The 20,518-nt window shown below is 42.3% G+C and overlaps 2 protein-coding genes across 9 annotated transcripts; one reads left to right on the forward strand and one right to left on the reverse strand.

Moving 5' to 3' along the window:
* The first annotated feature begins 941 nt into the window (after positions 1 to 941).
* qrich1 (glutamine-rich 1) lies at positions 942 to 9,472 on the forward strand. The gene is made up of 12 exons (XM_086038986.1): positions 942 to 1,163; positions 3,100 to 3,382; positions 3,466 to 3,546; positions 3,629 to 3,766; positions 3,859 to 4,626; positions 6,032 to 6,209; positions 6,287 to 6,441; positions 6,523 to 6,637; positions 6,866 to 6,974; positions 7,103 to 7,251; positions 7,332 to 7,422; positions 8,327 to 9,472. Exons 2-12 carry the CDS (start codon positions 3,128 to 3,130, stop codon positions 8,511 to 8,513), a joined length of 2,226 nt encoding a protein of 741 aa, XP_085895112.1. The 5' UTR covers positions 942 to 1,163; positions 3,100 to 3,127; the 3' UTR covers positions 8,514 to 9,472.
* Positions 9,470 to 14,974, reverse strand: LOC147153998 (receptor-type tyrosine-protein phosphatase V-like). 8 transcript variants are annotated; one of them, XM_086039048.1, is made up of 12 exons: positions 14,847 to 14,965; positions 14,568 to 14,642; positions 14,403 to 14,489; positions 12,916 to 13,015; positions 12,602 to 12,692; positions 12,431 to 12,504; positions 12,214 to 12,348; positions 11,616 to 11,738; positions 11,314 to 11,474; positions 11,063 to 11,198; positions 10,179 to 10,240; positions 9,470 to 10,067 (listed from the first exon to the last, which is right to left on the reverse strand). In XM_086039048.1, exons 3-12 carry the CDS (start codon positions 14,405 to 14,407, stop codon positions 9,890 to 9,892), a joined length of 1,065 nt encoding a protein of 354 aa, XP_085895174.1. In that variant the 5' UTR covers positions 14,408 to 14,489; positions 14,568 to 14,642; positions 14,847 to 14,965; the 3' UTR covers positions 9,470 to 9,889. The 8 variants fall into 8 exon arrangements, with proteins under 8 accessions (XP_085895174.1, XP_085895157.1, XP_085895183.1 ...); XM_086039031.1 differs by having other exon boundaries at positions 14,563 to 14,642; XM_086039057.1 differs by having other exon boundaries at positions 14,568 to 14,625; positions 14,847 to 14,963.
* Positions 14,975 to 20,518: the final 5,544 nt, after the last annotated feature.

A 20,518-nucleotide genomic window follows, 5' to 3' on the forward strand; every position in this document is an offset into this window, starting at 1 on the left:
TTTTTTTGCCCATATGCGACCTGTATCTAATTTTTTTATGACAGTCTGAACGGCTCAATTCCGATTTTTTCGAATCCAACCTGGGTCGCTTTCACAAAGATCGTGTCCTAGATCGGATACGTATCCGATCCAATGCGTTCGCGGTCTGAACGGCCAGGTCGCATATATCATTGACGTCATCAGGAGCCCAAAATGTGCTCCGCGTAGGGAAACTGCTGGTAGCAGGGGATCGAATCTACAAAGTTGTTTTGAGTAACACTATTGACTTTATATTTTACTTTAATTTAATCTACCTTGAAACATGAAGCATAAAGTGGACATTTATGGCGATCGTAGTAATTCAGCCACAGCTCAGATTCATTTTTTTTTACACGGTTAAGACGTGACGTCATCATTAGTGATGTCTCCATGAAATGAGATATTAAAGCCTCGCCTCATAATTTACCCCAAATACTGTATTTATTTCTACCTGCTACCTAATCGCTTGACTGTATAAATTCTCTGACACGCTGGACCACATTTACTTCCGCAAACACGACGTCGAGTGTGACGTCGTCTCTTCTGCGCGTGCGGGCCACTTTGACGACGCATGTGTTCATACAGCAGACAAGACCGAGGTCGCATTTATAATTTAATATGAACGCGCACACAAAAAAAAAAAAAAAAATCTAATTTTTTCAAAAAATCCGAATTGAGCATTAAGACCCGCAGTGTGAACCTAGCCAATGAGACCACCTTAAAACCTGGAGATGCCAGTCAACCACTCAGAACAAGTGTCTGCAATATCAAGGTTTTAAGGTGGACCACTATCTATGTGCTCCTCTGTGCCGCCCAGTCAGCGTGTGGCGTCTTTAAACGAAAACTCGCACGGCGTCAGTTCCCGCGAGAACATGTGTTCGAAATCCCGCGAGATCAGGACAGGTTTACAAATCGCTTGCCCATTGGTCTGCAAGCACTATTGTAAAATGGCGCCCAGCGAAATATAAGTAGTCAAGGAAAAGGGGGAAAAAATCTGCCTCTAGTTTTAAAAAGAAATTTTTAAAAAGAAGAAGCCTCACCGCCATAGAGACACAACAGTAAACTTTGTTTTCTTAACTAAAAGGAGGCGCCGTTTCGCGGCTATAAGTGGGCGGCCCAGGACTCGGCACCGTTGAGGAAGAGAGGTAGCTAGCCTAATGCTATCGAATCTGCACTTTTGCCTGCTAGCGAGGCAGCTAACCGAAAACACGCGTCACTAACATTCGCACTGCTCTCTGTACATGGAGCCAGATGCAAACGAGCTGCTTCTGTGAACGGCTGCGCCCGCGCCATATCTCGCCGTTTGTGGCTGTCTGAAGCAAACAACATGCGGCTAGTTAGCCCTACTGACGGCGAAGCTGGCGTGTTGTGTAATCGGCTGCAAGAATATCACGTAGAGTTCGAATGTGTTCTTTCAAGCGGCATGAAATAACTGTTTGTCGAAACGGTTGCATTAAATGTTTATTTCCGTGGCTGCTGTGCCCGATTTGGAAAGTGAGCGCGCTTTTGTCCGCAGCTCGACTCCACGCAGTCACAATTAACTCTTTCGTGTTCTTCCACTGTCTTGTTTTGAGACGCCGCAGGACAGCGAGCTGCAAATGTGACAGCAACTTCAGTTGAACTCATCAGTATCGCATTTTGTCCTGCTTGATGGTCTAGGCTGCGAGCTAATTTGATTTGTGTTGATGTTTTGGAAGGCGCGATATTCATTGTTTTACCTCTTTTGGGCTGCAATTATCAAACTTTTTGATTAAGAATCAAATAATTGATTTTGAAGTTGATCCCAAAAATAATTTTCCAGGTTACTATACATGCATCTTTAAGTACATGACAAAAAGACCGTTTAAATTTTGTCAATACGTTCAGAACTAAGTTTTAAACATTTCAAAAAGTGTGTGAATGAGAATGACCAGCAATCAGTTTTTTAAAAAATTGAATGAAGCGGAGACCTTGAGGCCTCTCACTTTCCTTTAGTGTGGATCAAAACATTAAGACGAGACAACGCAAGAAAACGTACAATTTCACAAGCTGAGTGATAATTATTATAGTTAATGAGTTACATTAATTAATTATTAATTTAGAATGATAACATGTTGACACCATATCATCTTCATCGGCATAGTACTACACATTGGATGTAACCTCGTTTGCATGACTCGTAACACTTTAAAATTAGATGAAACACGTTTGTGTAAAAAGTCAAGCTACCTTTTGAGACTTTTTGAGGGATCAAAGGTGAGTTATCCCCATATGCCTGCGAGGTTCATCAAAGTACTGTATTAAAATCAGAACGTCGAAAATAAGGCAATGGATTGGACTCCACATTACATCATATCTAAAAATAGATGCGGAAGAAACATTTTTAACCAGCATTTTTCTGAGTTCAAACAGATCACACCAAAATGGGGTCATGAGTAATGGTGGTGGCAAACTTTTTAAACGGACTGATTAATACAAAGGGGATACTAGTTGATCATTTATCTGAGACTGCTTCAGGTTCAAGTACATGTCACTTATCATTTATTCATACCACACCTGCAAATAACATTTAGCAGCACATGTTTGCCAATGTCTTATTTTGATAAAACACAAAGGAATTCAGTCTGCTTTCATGAAGTACTACAACAATTTAAGCAAATTTACTGTTGACAGACTGAAATCAGAGGATTTGGTCAATTTTAAGTTAAACAATGGTTGTAAACGATTCATTGATGATCAAAATAGTTGCCAATTTATTTGATGGTCGATTAGTTTTTGCATCATTTGCAGAAGTCTGTTGTGGAAAAATAATTGCTGCACTATTGCACACGTAATGATTCCTTAGTGTACACATTTGTGTACTAGGTGTGTAGAAAGATTTCCTGATTGGTGTCACAAAAAAATACATGTATTTCAAATACAACCTACACATTTTTTCCCTTTGAAGTAGTAGAAGAGTGTGTTCCCCACATAGAGCACAAATGATTTGTATTCATGTTAACTTTGAATGACGAATGTAGATTTAAACCACAGCTTATGTAGCGAAAAAGATCGATAACATACTCGTAACAAAGATGATCTTTATTCTCATTCTTTCCACAGCTTCTCTTTTATAAAAGTGTTGGCAACGATGAATAATTCCCTGGATGCCACAGGCTCCTATGAGGAGCTGGTGCGGCAGAAAGCTCGCAGCATCCCCCAGCACCGCATGAAGGAGTTCCTCGAGTCCTTGGCCACTAAGGGTCCAGATGCACTGCAGGAGTTCAGCCAGCAAAGTGAAGATGTTACAACCACCACGGCGACCATGGTGTACCAGCAAGAGGCAAATTGCATTTACACAGACAGCACTGAAGTGGCGGGGTCGCTTCTGGAACTCGCTTGTCCGGTAAGACTGAAGACTACATGTTGATTTCAACCTCATGTGGCGGCGGGAGCCGTCAGAATTGAGAGCTCTTGTTTCCGGTGCAGGTTCAGGTGCAAGTTCAGCCGCAGCAGCAGATCCAAGAGTCGACAGCTGAGCAGCAGAATGACGACCAACAGATTATACAGGTTTGTTCGGTTTGTCTTTTCTTGGGTCACTTTTGAGTTTTGTTCTATTGCCGCTATGATTACGTTCTCCCCCCCGAATCAGGTGCAGATTGGCCAGCATTCTGGTCAGATGCTGGGTCAGGTCCTCCAAGTGCCCTCTGGCTCCCATCAGCAGCTTCAAGGTGTGACAACAGCACAGCTGATTCAGCCGGGCGATCTCACGGAGGAGCAGCACCAACAAGTATGAACGTTGACATTATAGGCACGCCCCCTTTCACGCCGTTGCCAATTACACTTGGCGTTTAACAGACGAAATGCGTTTCTTTGTGTTAGCTCCAAGCCCAGTTGGTGGCGGCTGTTGCCGGGGGACAACAGATCCAAATTCAAACCGTGGGGGCCCTCTCCCCCACTCAGCAACAGGACAGCGTCGAGAGGAGGGCTCTGGGAAGCACATCCCAAGGCGCAGGTGTCCTCCAGCCCGCCAAGAAACGAAAAGTGGACATGCCCATCACTGTGTCTTATGCCCTACCTGGCCAGCAGGTGGCGACAGTCTTAGCCATCCCACAAGGACAGGGTCAACAGCAGAGTTACGTCTCCCTGCGGCCAGACCTCCTAACAGTGGACAGCTCGCACCTTTACAGTGCTACGGGCACCATTACCAGTCCCACGGGTGAGACCTGGACCATTCCCGTCTATTCTGCTCCTGCGGGGGCCGGAGGTCGGGAGCAGGTCACGCACATCGCCATCCCCCAGGAAGCCTATGGAACTGTGCAGGTCGCCGGCGCCAATGCCACGACCATGACCGCAATACCCGCACAGGTCACTATCGAAAGCGACAAGTTGAAAAACGTTTCCAGTCAAAGTCAGACGGCTCAGGCGGTTTCCAGCATAACGAGCACGGCAGGAATGGGCGGGCAAGAGGAAGTGGTGCACACGCTGGCTGCCAACACCCTCTTCCCTGCGCAGCTGATGAATGGGAATATCCACATCCCAGTGGCAGTGCAGGGCTACTCCAACACTACGCAGTCGCTCATCTGGGACCCACAGCAGCAGGTGCTGCACACACAGGGACTAACAGGGCAGGATGGACAGCAGCTTCAGGTACAACGCCCACCCAGAACGCTTCGACACAAGTGCAGTGAATAGGAAAAGTCTGCACACCCCTGTTCGAATGCAGTTCCGTACGATTCTCCATTCCCATTCTTTACATTTGTAGTGGGGGGGAAATATTTGTTTCGTCAACCTTTCTACCGTGTATGAATTTTCCCATGATTCTCTCAATGGATATTTTTGACAAATTTTATTATCATACCTATGAGCTTCAATTACCCACAAGAGAGCTTTGTTTTGGAGAACCTCAAGAAAGGGGGGGGGGGGGGGGATTGCAGAACACTGGCTGATCGACGCAGAGTGTCAAAGACCGAACAGTCTGACAATTCTGCCCCATGTCAACGGAGATGTTTAATCATATTAGACGTGCACCCTCCTTTGCACGAGATTTGAACAGCTTGGTCTTTTTTTATGAAGTGCAGCCACACTTTTAACCTGTGTCCAACATCCATAAATATCACACCCTGCGAGCGTTAGGCTGTCGTCTTCGTTGCTGTCTGTGTGTTGTCAGCACTTGCTGCTCGCCGGCGCGGCGCGCACACATTTCCTATCTGTTGTACTTTGCCCGTGGCTGTCGTTTGGGCGCCTTCCTCGGCGAGACGGATTAGGAATCGAAATGTGGCACTGACATTTTAAAACCTGAACGATTCCGGGAGAACCGAAGTACTAGTCTTGGTTCCACTCGGTTCCCGGAGGCCAAGCCTAGCCAGCGCACACCTGCCACCAACCAAAGTGCCACTGGTTAACCTCAAATAGGTTTCTGATGATTTAGTGGGCTTTTCTTGTTGTTTTTAAGCTTTCTAGCAGAAGCCTGAAGGTTTTGTGCTATTCTACATGAAACTGTTCCTAAATGCCCCACTCTTATCCAAGTCCCCAGTTGCAGCTGATGAAAAGCAGCCGCAAAGCATGATGCTGCCACCACCATGCTTCATTTTAGGTATGGTGTTCATTTGGTGATGGGAGTGTTGTTTGCGCCCAACATCAAACTAAACATAAAAAAAATCAAACCGAAACAATATCTCTCAAACAGACATGCAAAATGTGTTATGTACAGTTTGATGTAGCAGTCAGGCTTCTGCTAAGAAGAAAAACAATATCAGGAAAAGCCCACTAGAACATCAGAAATGTCTTTGCGCTTTGTCAAAAATTCCAAATCTCTTCAATGGTGGCAGGTGTATGCTGATGCCCATATTCATTCTTTCACTTGTATATTTTTGCTTCCCCTCTCGAAAAGCCGAAACAAAGATTGAGTTGCAAAGGCCACATTAATGGTTGGAAAAGATTTGAACAGTCGAACAGGGGTGTGTAGACTTTTCATATCCACTAGATAAATGCGACGCAAGTGGCATTTCTTGGCGTAAACCGGTGAACTGTTGGGTTACTACTGTTGGTGCAGGCTCAGGCGGTTGTGGCAGAGGTAGACGGGCAAGGCCAGCAGCAAGTGCAAGTTCAGGAGCTTCTGCTCCCCGCCACTCTCAAACCAGACGAGGGGCTGGAGGTGTGGTGTGCGTGGGCTCAGCGCAAAAATGCCGAGATGGACAAATCCGATCAACATAAACTGGCCCCAATTGGCCGTAAGTGCACGTTCTTGCTCACGTTTATGCTCTATTTTCCCGTGCCTCGGCTAAGCGAGTTGCGTGTTCTGTTTCAGGACGGCAGGCACTGCGTTACCAGGAAGACTTGGTGTCGTGTGCTGTAGCTGAGCTCTGCATGGGTCTTTCGCTCATGACCGCAGAGGCGCGCGGCTTGGAAGGCGAGCCCTATGAAGCCGACGTCCTTTACTATGTATTTCTGTGCATACAAAAGGTAGGCAGGCAGGCTCCCTTCAAATACATTTGCGTCTTTGTTTGCATGGACCGCGCTTAAATCCACGCTCTTATCTTGCAGTATCTGTTTGATAATGGTCGCGTGGATGACATCTTTTCAGACCAGTACTACACTCGCTTTGCTCAAAGTTTGCACCAGATTCTCCAACCCTGGGCGCCGTCTATTCATCCGCTCGGTGAGAACATAAATGTGGACCGCATGCGGGTCTTTTTGCCACTTCTCTGTTTGGCTCCAGTCTGAAATGGTAAACGTATAAATAAACCCCCGTGGGGTTTGTTATTTCAATGTATGTGAATTGATACCAAATGAAGAAATTCCTCACTGACTCTCCCTGTCCCTTTTTTGTGTTCAAAGCGCCGACCCATATCCATTTAACCGCTGTGCTCTTTATATGTGCGTCCAGGCTATATACTCCCCAGTCATGTGACAGAGGAGATGCTGTGGGAATGTAAACAACTTGGGGCTCATTCCCCATCAACGTTGCTTACAACGCTGATGTTCTTCAACACAAAGTGAGTTGTCGTGGATCCATTTGTTGCCACAAGTACGCATGCACAAGACCAGACATTCTTTGTGTATGACTGAACCCAAATATATATATATATTTTTTTTAATTTATTTATTTATTTTTTTTAAACAGGTATTTCCATTTGAAGACACTTGATCAACATCTAAAGGTTGCCTTTTCAAAAGTGTTAAGACACACCCGGAAGAGTCCAAATAATCCCAAAGACAAGAGCACCAGCATCCGATACCTGAAAGCAACAGAAAGATTCATCGGACAGAAAGGTAAGACAGACACAGATCAGTTGGAGACCATCATCAAGCCTTGCCTTTAAAGGCTAAGAGCAATGTTGCTCTTTGTCCAGTCACAGACGACATGTACTCAGAGCAACTCGAGGACCCGGAAAATCCTCTGCGATGCCCCATCAAGCTGTATGACTTCTACCTCTTCAAATGGTAAGTGACGCATGCGCTCAAAAGAAGACAATGACGTGTTTTGTGTTGACATGGGAACTGGACAATATAATGTAATCCTTTTCAAATCAAAAACATATTTTTTCTATCTTAGTACAGTGGTGCGTTGCGATTAGTCTTTATTTTGGGCTGTGACGACGCCAAATGGCATTCATCTGTTCCATCTTCCCGAAAAAAAAACAACTCCAATTTTTTGGGGTACTGTTTTTAATAAGAAAAATAGCCGTTTATCTTGCACTTGATAAAAATATACCAACTTTTACAATGTCAATTAAAGTAAAAAATATTGCAATTTTCGTTTTAATATTGTCATGGTATGATTTAGGCATGCATGTATAGATATACACATAAAATAAGTGCGATCTAAATTATGGCAATACTTGACTGCCAAATGGCTTTTTTTTTTTTTTTTCCAATCGCAGAATAGATCAGCAAACAAGTCAAAAATCAATAGCGCCACGTCAAAGCAGGTCTACATGGACCTGCGCAGGCTATGTCGTTATTTTGATACTTAAACGGCTTCAACTTTTTTCAGACGCCACTGATATTTGCACTAATAATGTTTATACACACTGCCTAATTGAATGAAGGACAATGAATTTTCAGTGGTGTGTTGCTTTGATAAAGTGACTTTTTGTCACCAGAGTTGAGCGTGCTCAAAACAATTTGTTTTATAGCAGTAAGGGTCTTCTCTCCTCAAACATGAAATCAGTACAGTATGTTTTTGGTTTTGTCATGAAACAATAATGCTCGTCTGAATCACGTCCGTGGAAAATTGGGATTGGTCGAGCGACGTCAGGGAGCATTTATTTAGCGAGCGTGTTCTACAGACACATTCGTCATTCACAGACGCCTCGTGTGATCGCCACGACATATTTCTCTTCAGTCCGCAGAGCGCCAAAGGACGGAACGACACCTTCTACCTGACCCCCGAGCCTGTTGTGGCCCCAAACAGCCCCATCTGGTACTCCACTCAGCCTATCCCAAAAGAGGAGTTGGCGCAGATGCTGACCCGCATTCTCGTTGTCCGCGAAATCCAAGAAACCATCAACATGCCGGAGAGTGTGCACTAATTGGACCGAAGGAGAAAAGCCACATGAACGAGACTGCTTCCTTCTTTTTGGCCCAGCCTTTGATTGCTCATTTCGTCGTAGTTCTCGATTCACCTCACGTTCTCTCGCGGGCATGTACATGTTCATATTATGTCTGCCTACGCACTTGTACATGGTGAAATGTACATACAATCAATACAGGCAAATATTTGTCTTATTCAAAGAATTCCTCTGCTATTTTAATGCTTTTTGTTTGGCCAAAGGGTGATTGGACCTGATCTCTCTGCTATCATTTGTATATTATTTTAACTGTGGGTCTTTTTTCTTTTTTTTTTTAAATCAATACTCTATCAGTTGTTTATATGCTTTCCAGAAACAAAACCGTAATATATTTGTGTGCTGCCTCTCATGGACTTCCTCCTTCCATCTGTCTTCAATGAGCACCATGGCGGTCGGTATTAAGGCTAGGTTTGGCGTGACGCCTTTGCTGGTTTTCCCGCTTTTGTGTCTGTTCACACAAGAACTTTGGAACTTCGGGGATGCTGCTTGGGCTTCAACAGTGGATCTCATTGACTGTTGAAGACATTTTTCTTTCCTCCATTGGAATATAAACGTTTCCGAGCACTCGCCACAAGGTGGACACGCGGCAGCAGGCACAGTTACCAGGTGGCCCGTTCTTCAGATTCGCCAAGCCCCAAATGATTCTGAAGAAGGATTTATGAATTTGTTTTTAATCCACGTTTATTATGAGTTGGGAAACTCAACCAAGTGACACAAGCCCTTAATGTTCTATAGTGTATAATACTCGACTCCATGCATCGAGACTGGCTGTGCCTGAGGGTTTTCTGAAACATGACCTTTTTTTGTACAGCTGCTATACCATGTTTTTGCCTTTCTAGTAAAGTCCAGTGTCAGTTCTGCACTTGCATCCTTAAGTACTGCTAGCCTGCATTGTGTATTAATAAAATACTGCACAATGATTTTTTAAAACATTTAATTGAGGAAAAAAAAAGTCACAGTATAAAGCTGACGGCATACAAAAACAACCAGTTGCAAACTTTTTTGGGGGGGGACATTGAGATGAATCAGCACCATTAGCAGCAGAAATGTATGTGCGGTTGCGGCTGCATTGTTGGCCTGAGACTCGTACAGCGTTTAGCAACAGGTTTGTCTTGCCTGGCAGGTTTGTTTTATCTCTTGCCTGGTGACGGGCTACTGTGGTTTTCACGTTATAAGTGCAGTTGCTGCATTGTGTGTGTAGTTATATTTTCCTTTGATTCGCCTGCGAGCACGGGTACCATCAGGGATTTAGGGCCTTCAAATGTTCACAGCGAAAATAAAAACTGTTTTTTTAAGGGCCCCTTTCAGTCGTGGCCTGTAGCTTAGCCCTTGTGAGGTCAAGAGGCATGTGGCCCTGGATTTAGCTGTGATGAAGAGGGTAGCATCCTCTGCAGTAGCTTCCCGGGTTGTAAAACTTGCTGCCATATGCTCTGTGCTTGGCTCGACGAATGCTTCCGTCTATGATGGCGATTTCTCCTTCTCAGCTCTCGGTTCGTGTGCTCGAACTGGGTTAAGCTGTTTTTAAAAAAAGGAGAAAAAAAAGGTAGACGATCATTGGATGACAATTCCATGGAAAAAACATCATTTTAAATAAGTCATGGCAAAGTACTGCTTCTATTTGCTCACCAAGATGATTTGCCACCACTCAGCCAGTACAGTAGACACTGGTGAACAAATATGTACTGCTCCTAAAATATAAAGAAACAATTTATGTTTTATAGCCTTCCACTCCCCCTTTAATCAACCAACAAGCCATTTATGTATTAGTAAAGAATGTACTGCGTTATATGCCACTGGGTTGCATCAGATTGTGTCACCAACTTCTACGAGGTAGACCTACTACACACTCATTGTGATTTATAGCAATACATCTATCGGGCTGACTGTACAATGTTATGTTTCATTGTTAAAATGAGTGCCATTTGAAGAAGAAACAGTACATTTATACAGGATAAAATACAGTAAACATCTCTATGTAATATAATTGAAATGGGTGATGTTCACACCCAGCAAGACAAGACGTTCAGAAGTGCTGACCTATTCAAAACCAAATTCTAAAATGTGTTCCGTAAAACTGTTACCATTTATTGCAGACAATCTATTCATTTCGTAGCGCGTCTCTTGGCTGTGTTTGGGGATGCTAGAATCGTTGTTATCATTATTATTTTCTGTTTTGTCCAATCAGATTTCATCCTCTCTATGCTGCCATGTCAGCCCATGTCCCTTAAAATACAGTATAGCAAAGGCACTGTTTCTCAGCATTCAGATTGCAAATTCAGCTTCACAATGACATCGACATTTTTCTGTCCTCTCATTGGTCGGTCACAGCGAGCCGAGTTTGACTAGCAAAACACACCCAATGTAATACATTTAATAATCAGCATCCCTGGCTGCTTTGTGGTGTATTTAATTTAATTTTGAGATGTTTTTGACAGGTTATTAGATCGATATTCATTCTGAACTGGTCCAGCTATGTGCTGTTATTTTGCTTTTTCGTATGGTAGCCTTACCAGTATCTGAACCATCCCCATTCGATGTAGGCGTAAGTCAGCCACAGCAGCTCGTATATTGGGCCGGACGCCCCTCACGCACAGCTGCATCAGCCACAGCAGCGCAACGAAGGTCCCCGATCGCCCGACACCTGCACTGATAATCGCAGCACAGAGGGATTGTAAACGTAAAACGGTGAATGAGTACAAGCCTCCGAATGGCACTGCAGTTCATCATGCCGCCAACATGACAATATTGCCAGAGGTCAGACCTGCAGTGCACAACAGCCGGCCCCAAACGGGGAATGGAGTCCAAATGCTGCCGCACGTAATCTGTAAAGGTACAGAGTGACGACGGGTCTTTGGGGACGCCCCGGTCCGGCCAGGATGGATAGTGGAAGTGTGTAAGGATCCGATCTGTTGGACAGTCTCTCTATTAAAAACAAACAAACAACGTATAGCGCCCAGCATTAATGAAGATAGACGGTTTGCGTTATAACCCGTGCGGGAGGCACACACACCAGTCAACAATGGTGTTTAAACGTGGCAATAGGGAAGACAAATGGTTTCTAACCTGTCTGAGGTTAATGGCGGACGTGAAATAGTCTGGGCCTTGTTTCCGAGCCATTGTTGTCACTTGGAAAGGTCCGTGATAAACTGTTCCTGGTTCCAGAGACCAATACTCATCACATAGTACCTGCACCCATAGAAAACCTGACTGTAGTGTAAGGTTTGGAGTTGTTTGGATGGAAGATAACCATTAACTGGGTTTCTTGCTTTAGTCATCCTCAAATACATAAAATGCTTCTTTCTCTGCTTTAAAGCGGAAGTCAACGCAAACATTTTTTTTTCAGGAATATGTTCTATGCAAACCCACTAGTTGAAACAGGGCATTGTGATAAATATTGCCTTTGTTGAATAAGTGTTAATCCACTCGTTTTTAGCCGTCTCCGGGGGCGGCCATTTTGTCTTCTGTCGACTGCTCCCAACGACCAATCACGGATCAGATCCAGGAAACAGGTCAGTCGTGATTGGCCGTGAGCAGTTGTGATGTCATTTTCAGTCGACAGAAGACAGAATGGCCACCCCCTGAAATGGCTAAAAACGAGTGCATTTTACTGCTTAATTTATATTCCACAAACACACATCAACACCGAGGCAATGCGTCTCACCAAGTCTCTGTCTCTCAGAGCTGTCACCATGACAATGATCCTGACCTTCTGCTCCCACACCATCCTCCAGAAATCCTCCATGGTGTGGCGCATCGGCGCCTGGGTACAGATGAAGTCTCTCTCAGATCCTCCGCCCTGCACGCAGATGTGGAGACACACGTGCGTCAGTGTAAACCACGCCGGCAATCTTCATTTGGGTGAGTGAATCAACTCTTACAGGTACAAAATTGGCGTTGATGTAGTCAGAGTTGGGGAAGTTTTGAATGGACAGCCGCACACGGCAGTGGTCATCTGTAGACGGGTGTAGTTGAGGAAAAAAAAAATAGTCTGAAGCACACTGTTAACTGAACATACTTTAAAAAAAAAAAAATGCTATGCTAGCATTTACATGGCAAGATGTATGGGTATCGGTTCTTTTCTCTGTTAGCCTCCAAATCCGCCGTCTTGGTTGGAAGATCTTTACCGACATCTTTCAGCTCCTTCACAAAGACATCAATGAGATGTTTTATTTAGTTTGAGTCCAGTCAAGGAATGGAAGTGTCATGCTTTAACTCTATTTATCAATGACAACGCTTCAAATGTGTGACTTATAAAGCCTTCATCAAAGAAGCAAACAGGTTGACTGTGACTGAAACGAAATAGAATTTGACCTTGGCCAAAGCAAAAGGGTTCTTGCTTGGACATGAAACAAATCTTTTTTACCTCAAATTCCTGCCTAAAGCCTCTGTTGTCAAGAGCAGAGAGGGCCTGACATGTCGACTCAAACTCGCGCAGGATCTGTGCTCTTGAGGCCATCTGCACTCTGCAAAACAAACCCATCGTTGATATCATTTAGCATCAACAGTGGACATCAAAAGTCTACACACCCTTGCTCAAATGTCATTTTTATATATATGACAAATTTGAACAGGATAAGTCTTTTTTAAATATTTGCCCCTAATGTGACTCATAACCTGTGCAACTCAATTGTAGTGTGTTTTCTTAAATCCTTTTGAGAGGGGAAGTAAAAATACAGTTGCACAAGTGTGCACACCCTTTTATAACTGTAATTGTTAAGAATTAACCAATCAGATCCAAACTCATATTAAATGGGAGTCAGCACCATGGATTTATAGTTCACGAAATGGCTAAAACTAAAATTGAAAGAAAACATTATCATAAAATAAAAATGCTTTTCAAGAAACAAAATCTAACTGGAACTACATTCTCACATTTATAAAACTAACAAAGGCAACATATATACAGCAAAAATGTCCTTTATTTTCATCTTTACATTCATTTTAAATGCATTTATTTTGGTATTTCTGTAGGGCCATACAGAACAAGGAATGTCAAACAGCTGTATAAGAATTGTAATTTACTTTACTTTACTACGCAATACTTTTCAACATTTTGCACTCAACAAATACTGCATGTACTTAAAAAAAAATACTAAAACGAATGCTAACAGTTATAAAAAGTAACACGGAGCATTAAAAAAGCTAATAAAAACTAACAAAACCACTGTAAAAACAAATAAAACCTGAATTTAAAAAAACAAATCTCTAAACAAAATAAAAAAACTCACTACTTACTGTACAATGAAAAATCCCAAACTATTATAACCCAGGTCAGCACACACCTGCTACCATTTAAAGTGCCTCTCATCAATCTCGAAGGAATATCAGATGTTCTAGTAGGCTTTTCCTGACATTGGTTTTCTTTCTAGCAGAGCCCTGTGACTTTCATGCAAATGCTACCTGCTATTTGGAACTTCCCTTCCAAGCTTGACTAAAGCTCCAGTTCCAGGTTAAGAGAAACAGTCGTGAAAGGCACTGAAAGCATGATCTTGCTGCCGTCATGCTACAGCAGCTATGTCGTCGTAGGTATGTTGTTGACCAGCAGGTTTGTGTTTAGACCAAACATACTTTTTAGAAATAGGAACCAAAAAAGTCAACCTTGGTTTAATCGGATCACAACACATTTCCTTACATGCGTTTTGGGAGGGTTTAAGTATTGATCAAATCTATCTGTTCTATACCTTATGTGTCGAGCTGCCTTCTGTATGTATGCGTGTGCGCGTGTGCGCGTGTGCGTGGGTGTGTGGGTGGGTGGGGGTTTAGTCCTTTCACTGATTTTGTTGACAATAGGGAAAACGGCTTCTTCGAGCATATTCTGAAAACATTGGGATGGATGTTTACAGGTCTGACCTCATGTCTCTCTTGAAGTGGAGCACTAACTCAAGCAGGATATTGAAGAGTGATGATTACGGTTAATTAGCAGGTACAGTCTTGATGCTGTAAAAAGAAAAGACACCTTAGAAAGTACGCTAAACTTCTGCGTGGTGAAATAGGAAATGGAAGCATTTACTTTACTTGGTGTCTATAGTCCTTGTTTGCCAGTCTTCTCTTGTTTGTTCTCCTCAGTGTACCTCTATATAAAGCGTTTTGCTGATTTAAAAGAGAACATGTGAAGTCTAGCTCCTCATGTCTAGCATAGCCCCGTGTTGCGCCCAACTACATTCTTAAAGCAGAAGCGTGACTGGCCCAACAAGAAGAAAAACCTGCTCTAACATGTTTCTAAGCCCAAACACTCATAGTCACAGTTTCATGGGACAACAAGTTTCGGGAGTTATCTAAAGAATATAGAATTACCTTTGAGAACAATCTTTTCCTGAAGCTTTCGAGCGTGGTGCGGATCGAAGACAAACCACCATTACTGCTCCAAGTCTGTTTTTAATAATTTTCTTACTGTCCTGGAGTGGAGTCAAAGGAGGGGGGGGGGGGGGGGGCGGTGAGACGGGTGGAGCCACAGGGTGGAGACTGGAGCAGTGAGGAAATGAACAGCCCCGCTGTGCTGTACTGTACATGTGGCCCTCGGCAATTCGTCATCATTCTTTGTTTTTGAGAAAAATGGCATCCCTTCTGGGAAATCTCTTTGTGGTTCTCAACGCTTATTTCCCCATGGTTATGGCAATTATCGGCGTTTGTTCTAGAAACAGTTTTTTTTATTGTACTGTATCGTCACACTCACACCAAACATAATTATCATCTCATGAATAATATTGATTACACACCGGAATTCTCGCTTTATACGACATTTGTTGCTATCATAGGTTGATCTGCTCATAATGAAAATCTTCATGATCAAATTTCATTCTGTCACCGGCGAATGTAGGGAAAACAGTATTGGTGTACAATGGTGCCGGGGCCTCAATCGCTCCTAGATAATGCAGACAATCTGTAAAACAAACACAAAAACAAAATGGCCCAATTTCCCCACACTAAAACGTCCAGAGCCAAGTTCGAACGCTTATTAAAGAAACGTCACGTGTTTTACTGTATTGCTACTCCAGGGCTTCTCCTACAGGGTGAAGCAAATACAAGGACTGTACTGTAGTGGAAATTAAACACATTTGGGATCAGACATTTTTACTCAAACAGTGGTTCTCCAACTCCCAAACGATGTTCTTTTCTTCTTTTTTTTTCCCAAAAAATTCCAAATTTGCCCTATTTTTTTCTCTAGCACGTCAGGTTTTCATAATAAAAATAATCATAGTAACTTAAGTAATATTTATGAATTAAGCATTCGGTTCAGGTTGATTTGTTTCTAAAACGCCGCGCTACAAATGACAACGCATTGTAAAATCTGTATTGCGCAGGTCAAACTTAAAACCTGAAAACCTTAAAACCTATTTCTAAAACCTGATGTCCTCGAAAAAAATAAGTTTATTTAAATTAAATATTCAAATTTGCTGTTGACTCCATAAAATTGAAATCAAAGAGTATTTAAACTTGAACGTTATACAGCTGAACGGTATATAGGGGATGCACTGTACTTGAAATAAAAAAATAAAACAAACAAACAAAAACATGGAATGTAGAAAATGTACTGTAATAGTTTTGAAAAAACGTTTAAGTAGGCTGTATGCATAGCTTCGAGCTTTTACCACTGTTTGATGAGGCGTCCTTTTCCTTTGCGTGCCACTAGAGGGAATCTGCGTACCACTCATGGTACTCGTTCCACACTTGAAGAATCGCTGTACTAAAACATTTGCCTTTTCGTAAATATGAAGGGGCCGTTGAAACTTCTAGGAAGTTACCACTAAAGTGACGTTCTTTATTGCACCTCTCAGTATAGTTAAACTTGCATCAATACTAAAACCAATCAGTTGAATTGATGATAAAAACAAACAGAGCACCACATTAAAAGTAAAAAGATGAGAGTTTAATTTCCCCCATTGGCCACGAAAACGTCCACACGCATTCTTAAAAGCCGTTCAAATACAAAGTGTATGGTACTCCTTTTCTTTGGATGTGGAAAGTGTACAAATTATTTTGGATTTCCCCAACGAGCCGTCAAGCAAAAGTAAAACTATTTAAAAGTCCGTCTTTTTTGACAGCCCTAATATATATATATATATATATATATATATATATATATATATATATATATATATATATATATATATATATATATATATATATATATATATATATATATATGCATGATTTGCAGCATCCGTATGCAATTTTTTTGCATGCCCATTGGGTGGCAGTAAGAGCGTCCCTTATGACAATCTATTACAAATATTTCTAGGCTACCAGTTCCTGCAGGTTCAAGTGCTTGGCAGGCAGCCACATACGAGAAAAAAAAGCAGTCCTACATAATGCTGAGTACCTTTTTCCCACGTCAACACTCTTACCATTATCAAGTTACTTGGTATAAAAGAAAAGAACGAAAAATCTGATTCCATGTTACTCGTAAATTCGTACTGCCTGAGATTCATTTGGGTTTAAATGTAAACGAATATTAATTCTATTTGTAACACACGGCGTATTAACATGTAGCACGCGGTCTTGCACGTGCAGCTTTAATGTGTTGCATTGAACCAGCTTGTTTTCTTCCATCCTCTCCTGTGCACACACTGCAGCACTGTGGAGGTGTGTTCGTGTACGTGTGAGCGTGGTTTGCGTGAGTGTATGCGTGCGCGCGCGCGCGTGTGTGCGTGCGTGCCCTAGTGATGGTGCGATGATGGTGAGTCATCGCTGATTTGTGTGTGCTGTATATAAGAGAGAGTGTGAGAGACTGTATATAAAGCTACTATTGCCTGCACAAGAATACTGCAGTCTCATATAGCAGCGAATTCTGCTGTACTTTTCTTCGCAAAACCCAACTTAGTTGAGTGGATACCATGGAAACAAGTAAAACACAGACTGGTGGGAAATGCTAGAGCCATATAATAATAATAGCGTACTGGATAAAGTCCCGTGTAGTATCGACCTTGGATTTTGTTTTCTTTCCAGCTCACAGTGTATTTCTTTTTTTCCCAGTGCACCTCCAGCAGAGACAATGGCAATCAGATCAATGGAAGTTTCTAAGCTTCACCATCTGCTTCATTGCCCAAAACAAGGGCCTACTCTCTCTGGTATTGCCATTTAGTTTTTTTTTTTTTTTTTGAGTGTGTGGTAGATAATGAATGCTGAGATAGATTCCCTGTTTAAGAAAAACAGCATTAATGCGAATGGTTGGGCCAGTTGTGTACTATTTCATTGAGTTCAGTCATCGTTTCATGCGTGATGTGATGAATAGTTACAATCGGAAGGCTTGTGGCCACAAGTTAACCCAGCAAGTGGAGCTACTTAGTTCATCACACAAGAAGTGAGTGCTGAGACCCACTTTGCTTGAGTGCGGCACAGAGATCTAAAATTAAAGCTTTGCACACATTTCTTGGCTGACCCAAACACTGTGAGGAGCAAAGCAGCACATGATGGATCACTGCAGCACTGGATTCCAAACTGAAGAGATTAGGAGGAATGTTAACATGTCTTAAATTGTGCTCAGAACCACGTTGACAACGACAAACAGACCTGCGGAAAAGAAATAAGAACATTCATGGGCTTGATTAATGGACACAAATTTGTTCTCTTTTGTCAAGAAAACATGTTTGCATTAACTGTATACAGTATGTACCAGCGTGTGCTTGTTGTGTGTGTGCCAATGTAAAATAATACTGGTTAACAAAACATTACAAATTTTTAAAAATCAGAATTGCAAGAAAACTTTTTGGATTATATTTTTGTACTTATTCCGAATCAGCCGAATCAGGTTTTCACTACTACTACTATACTACTACTACTAACAATAATATGTAATATAGTATATAAGGTCATATTTATGAATTAGGAGTTAGGTTGAGCAACAGGTCTAATTTTTTCCTCACGTCATAGCTACTAATTACGACATGTTAAAATCCATATTGCACAACCTTTTATAGGTCTAACTTAAAAACAAAAAAAGAAAATGTTTCAAGAACATGATGTGCTAGAAACAAAAGTAGTCATTTTGTAGTGCCAAAAATACATTTCGGGACACAAAGCCGACTCCGTATAAAATTTGCTGTTGACCAGTGTCATGAATGAATGTGTGTTGTTGGATGCAAGAGATCCTTTTCCATCTGACGTGGGCCACAGGTGAGAAACACCCTGGACTTGTTGCCCGTCTATCACCGGGCACATCAAGGGACAGAAACCAGTCTCACCAAGGTGATTGGTCTCTTGCTTCAAATGCTCCATTTTAAGTTAGCAAGAGGCTAATGAACAGGTGAAGTTATTATCGACCATCCTAAACCGCCCCCAATACCACTAAAAGGAAATCACTTGAGGCCAGTGGCAGGTCGAGTAAGAATGTGCTTGTTTTTACTGTATTTCGTTTACTATTCATACAATAAAGTGGTTCAAAAGGTAACAATAGCTGTGTCCATCCTCCCCCACCCATCCAACTACAGATTTAAGGATTGCAGTTCATTCTAATTAGCAGTTTAGCCAACAATTCCTGGTTTAAGTTGTGTTACTTTGTTCATTTGTACTTTGCAATAGGCACATTGCACTACAGCTTCTTTTACTAAGTGTGAAATGATCAAAAACTGTGGAGATTCTCTGTATATTTACACTCCTCCCTCCTCGCTCAGTGCTCACGCTTATTCCTTTGTCAGTCTGCAGTAAGCTAGCGTGTGGAGAAATAATCACCACAAATGCAGAGATATGGCGAATAATCTGCTATATAAAGAAAGGTATGAATGCGCTGAAACGGCAAATGGTCAACCGTGATATAGCGAGGGTCCGCTGGAGCATTTTTTTTTTTTTTTGGGATGAATGTGCTATCCGCTAGCCACCGTAGCACCCGAAAGGAAACATGATGTGAAATTTTCCCGCCCAAACCCCCCAAAACAAACCAGTCTTAAAAACAGGCCAAATGTCTGTTGTGTCCAACGTTGAGGCCCAAAGCCTCGTGGTGTCCTGATGCACTTCGATCTTCTGTAATCCCAAGTGAATCATTTTTTTCCCGTGACGTTTTGATAAAACGCGCCCTCAAACAAGCTCAGAATTCACTGGCGCATTGTTGCAAGTCGACATGTGGCGCCTCACTTTCATCATCTTTGAGTCATTATCAGCTCATCATTATCCCTCTCTAGCCAACTGTCTCATCGAAACAGTCCAACTGTTTGGTACCATTTTCTTTTGCAGGTTCCTCAAAGCAGCCGCAAAACCAAAGCCGGGAAGAAGAAATCACAGTGAGAGTGGCATAACAAAGGCAGCAAATACAGCAGGGGGAAACCAAAGATCCCTTCAACTGAGAGCACGGAAGGAGAGGAGAGATGGATGAGCTAGTGTGTCATTTCCAGACACACTTTGGCAGAAGTTATGAACAGAGAGATGTAAAAAGGAAGATTGACAGGGAAGAATTTAGAAAATGCTTTGAGACATGGAACATTTGTTTTCTGTAGCCTTCATAAATGATGTGGATGTTCTTCTTATCCTGAGGCGCTTCACTTTCATTTGGACTTGCTACTTCTTTTGCTTGTTTACCACGCTTTGCCAGCTCACAAAAATGGAAAACAAATCCATGATACAGCCAATGGAAAAACAAATCTATTATCCATCAGGATGTCCGTGTAATGGAAGAAGTGAAAGCGTATCGTTTCAGCTGTTGGGGAAAACAAAATATCACTAAGAGCCCTCGATGTGGAGAAAAAAAAGGAAAACTAAGCAACAAAATTGAAACTCAAACATTAACATGATTGACAGATACAATTATCATTATGCCGATGCAATACACCAGAGGGATTTGTCATCTGAAGTGCCAGGATGTGACAGCCATTTTGAATTCACACAACAGCGGGCGGCAAAAGAGATGGTGTGAATTCCTGAGGTAGGGTCATAAAAACTGTGTGTTTATTCCGTTATTTTGACCGTATAAAGACAAACGTGACAAAAGTGTCAGAATGTTTCAATTTACTGCTTTCACTGTCTTTGTTGCAGTGTTA

The sequence above is a fragment of the Filicampus tigris genome, chromosome 1 (genome assembly GCF_054856515.1).
Source record: "Filicampus tigris isolate MCC_2025a chromosome 1, RoL_Ftig_1.0, whole genome shotgun sequence".
Taxonomy (NCBI): domain Eukaryota; kingdom Metazoa; phylum Chordata; class Actinopteri; order Syngnathiformes; family Syngnathidae; genus Filicampus; species Filicampus tigris.

Bases quoted from the DNA above. Each gene is read 5' to 3' on its own strand.
- qrich1 (XM_086038986.1), top strand. From the start codon at position 3,128: ATGAATAATTCCCTGGATGCCACAGGCTCCTATGAGGAGCTGGTGCGG. The intron at 3,383-3,465 runs GTAAGACTGAAG...TTTCCGGTGCAG, and splicing joins TTCTGGAACTCGCTTGTCCG to GTTCAGGTGCAAGTTCAGCC. The intron at 6,638-6,865 runs GTGAGAACATAA...ATGTGCGTCCAG, and splicing joins GCCGTCTATTCATCCGCTCG to GCTATATACTCCCCAGTCAT.
- LOC147153998 (XM_086038996.1), bottom strand. From the start codon at position 14,908: ATGGTGGTTTGTCTTCGATCCGCACCACGCTCGAAAGCTTCAGGAAAA. The intron at 13,016-14,846 runs GTAATTCTATAT...TTTGTTTTGCAG, and splicing joins GGAAAAGATTGTTCTCAAAG to AGTGCAGATGGCCTCAAGAG. The intron at 12,693-12,915 runs GTAAAAAAGATT...GTCTTTGTGAAG, and splicing joins GCTTTAGGCAGGAATTTGAG to GAGCTGAAAGATGTCGGTAA.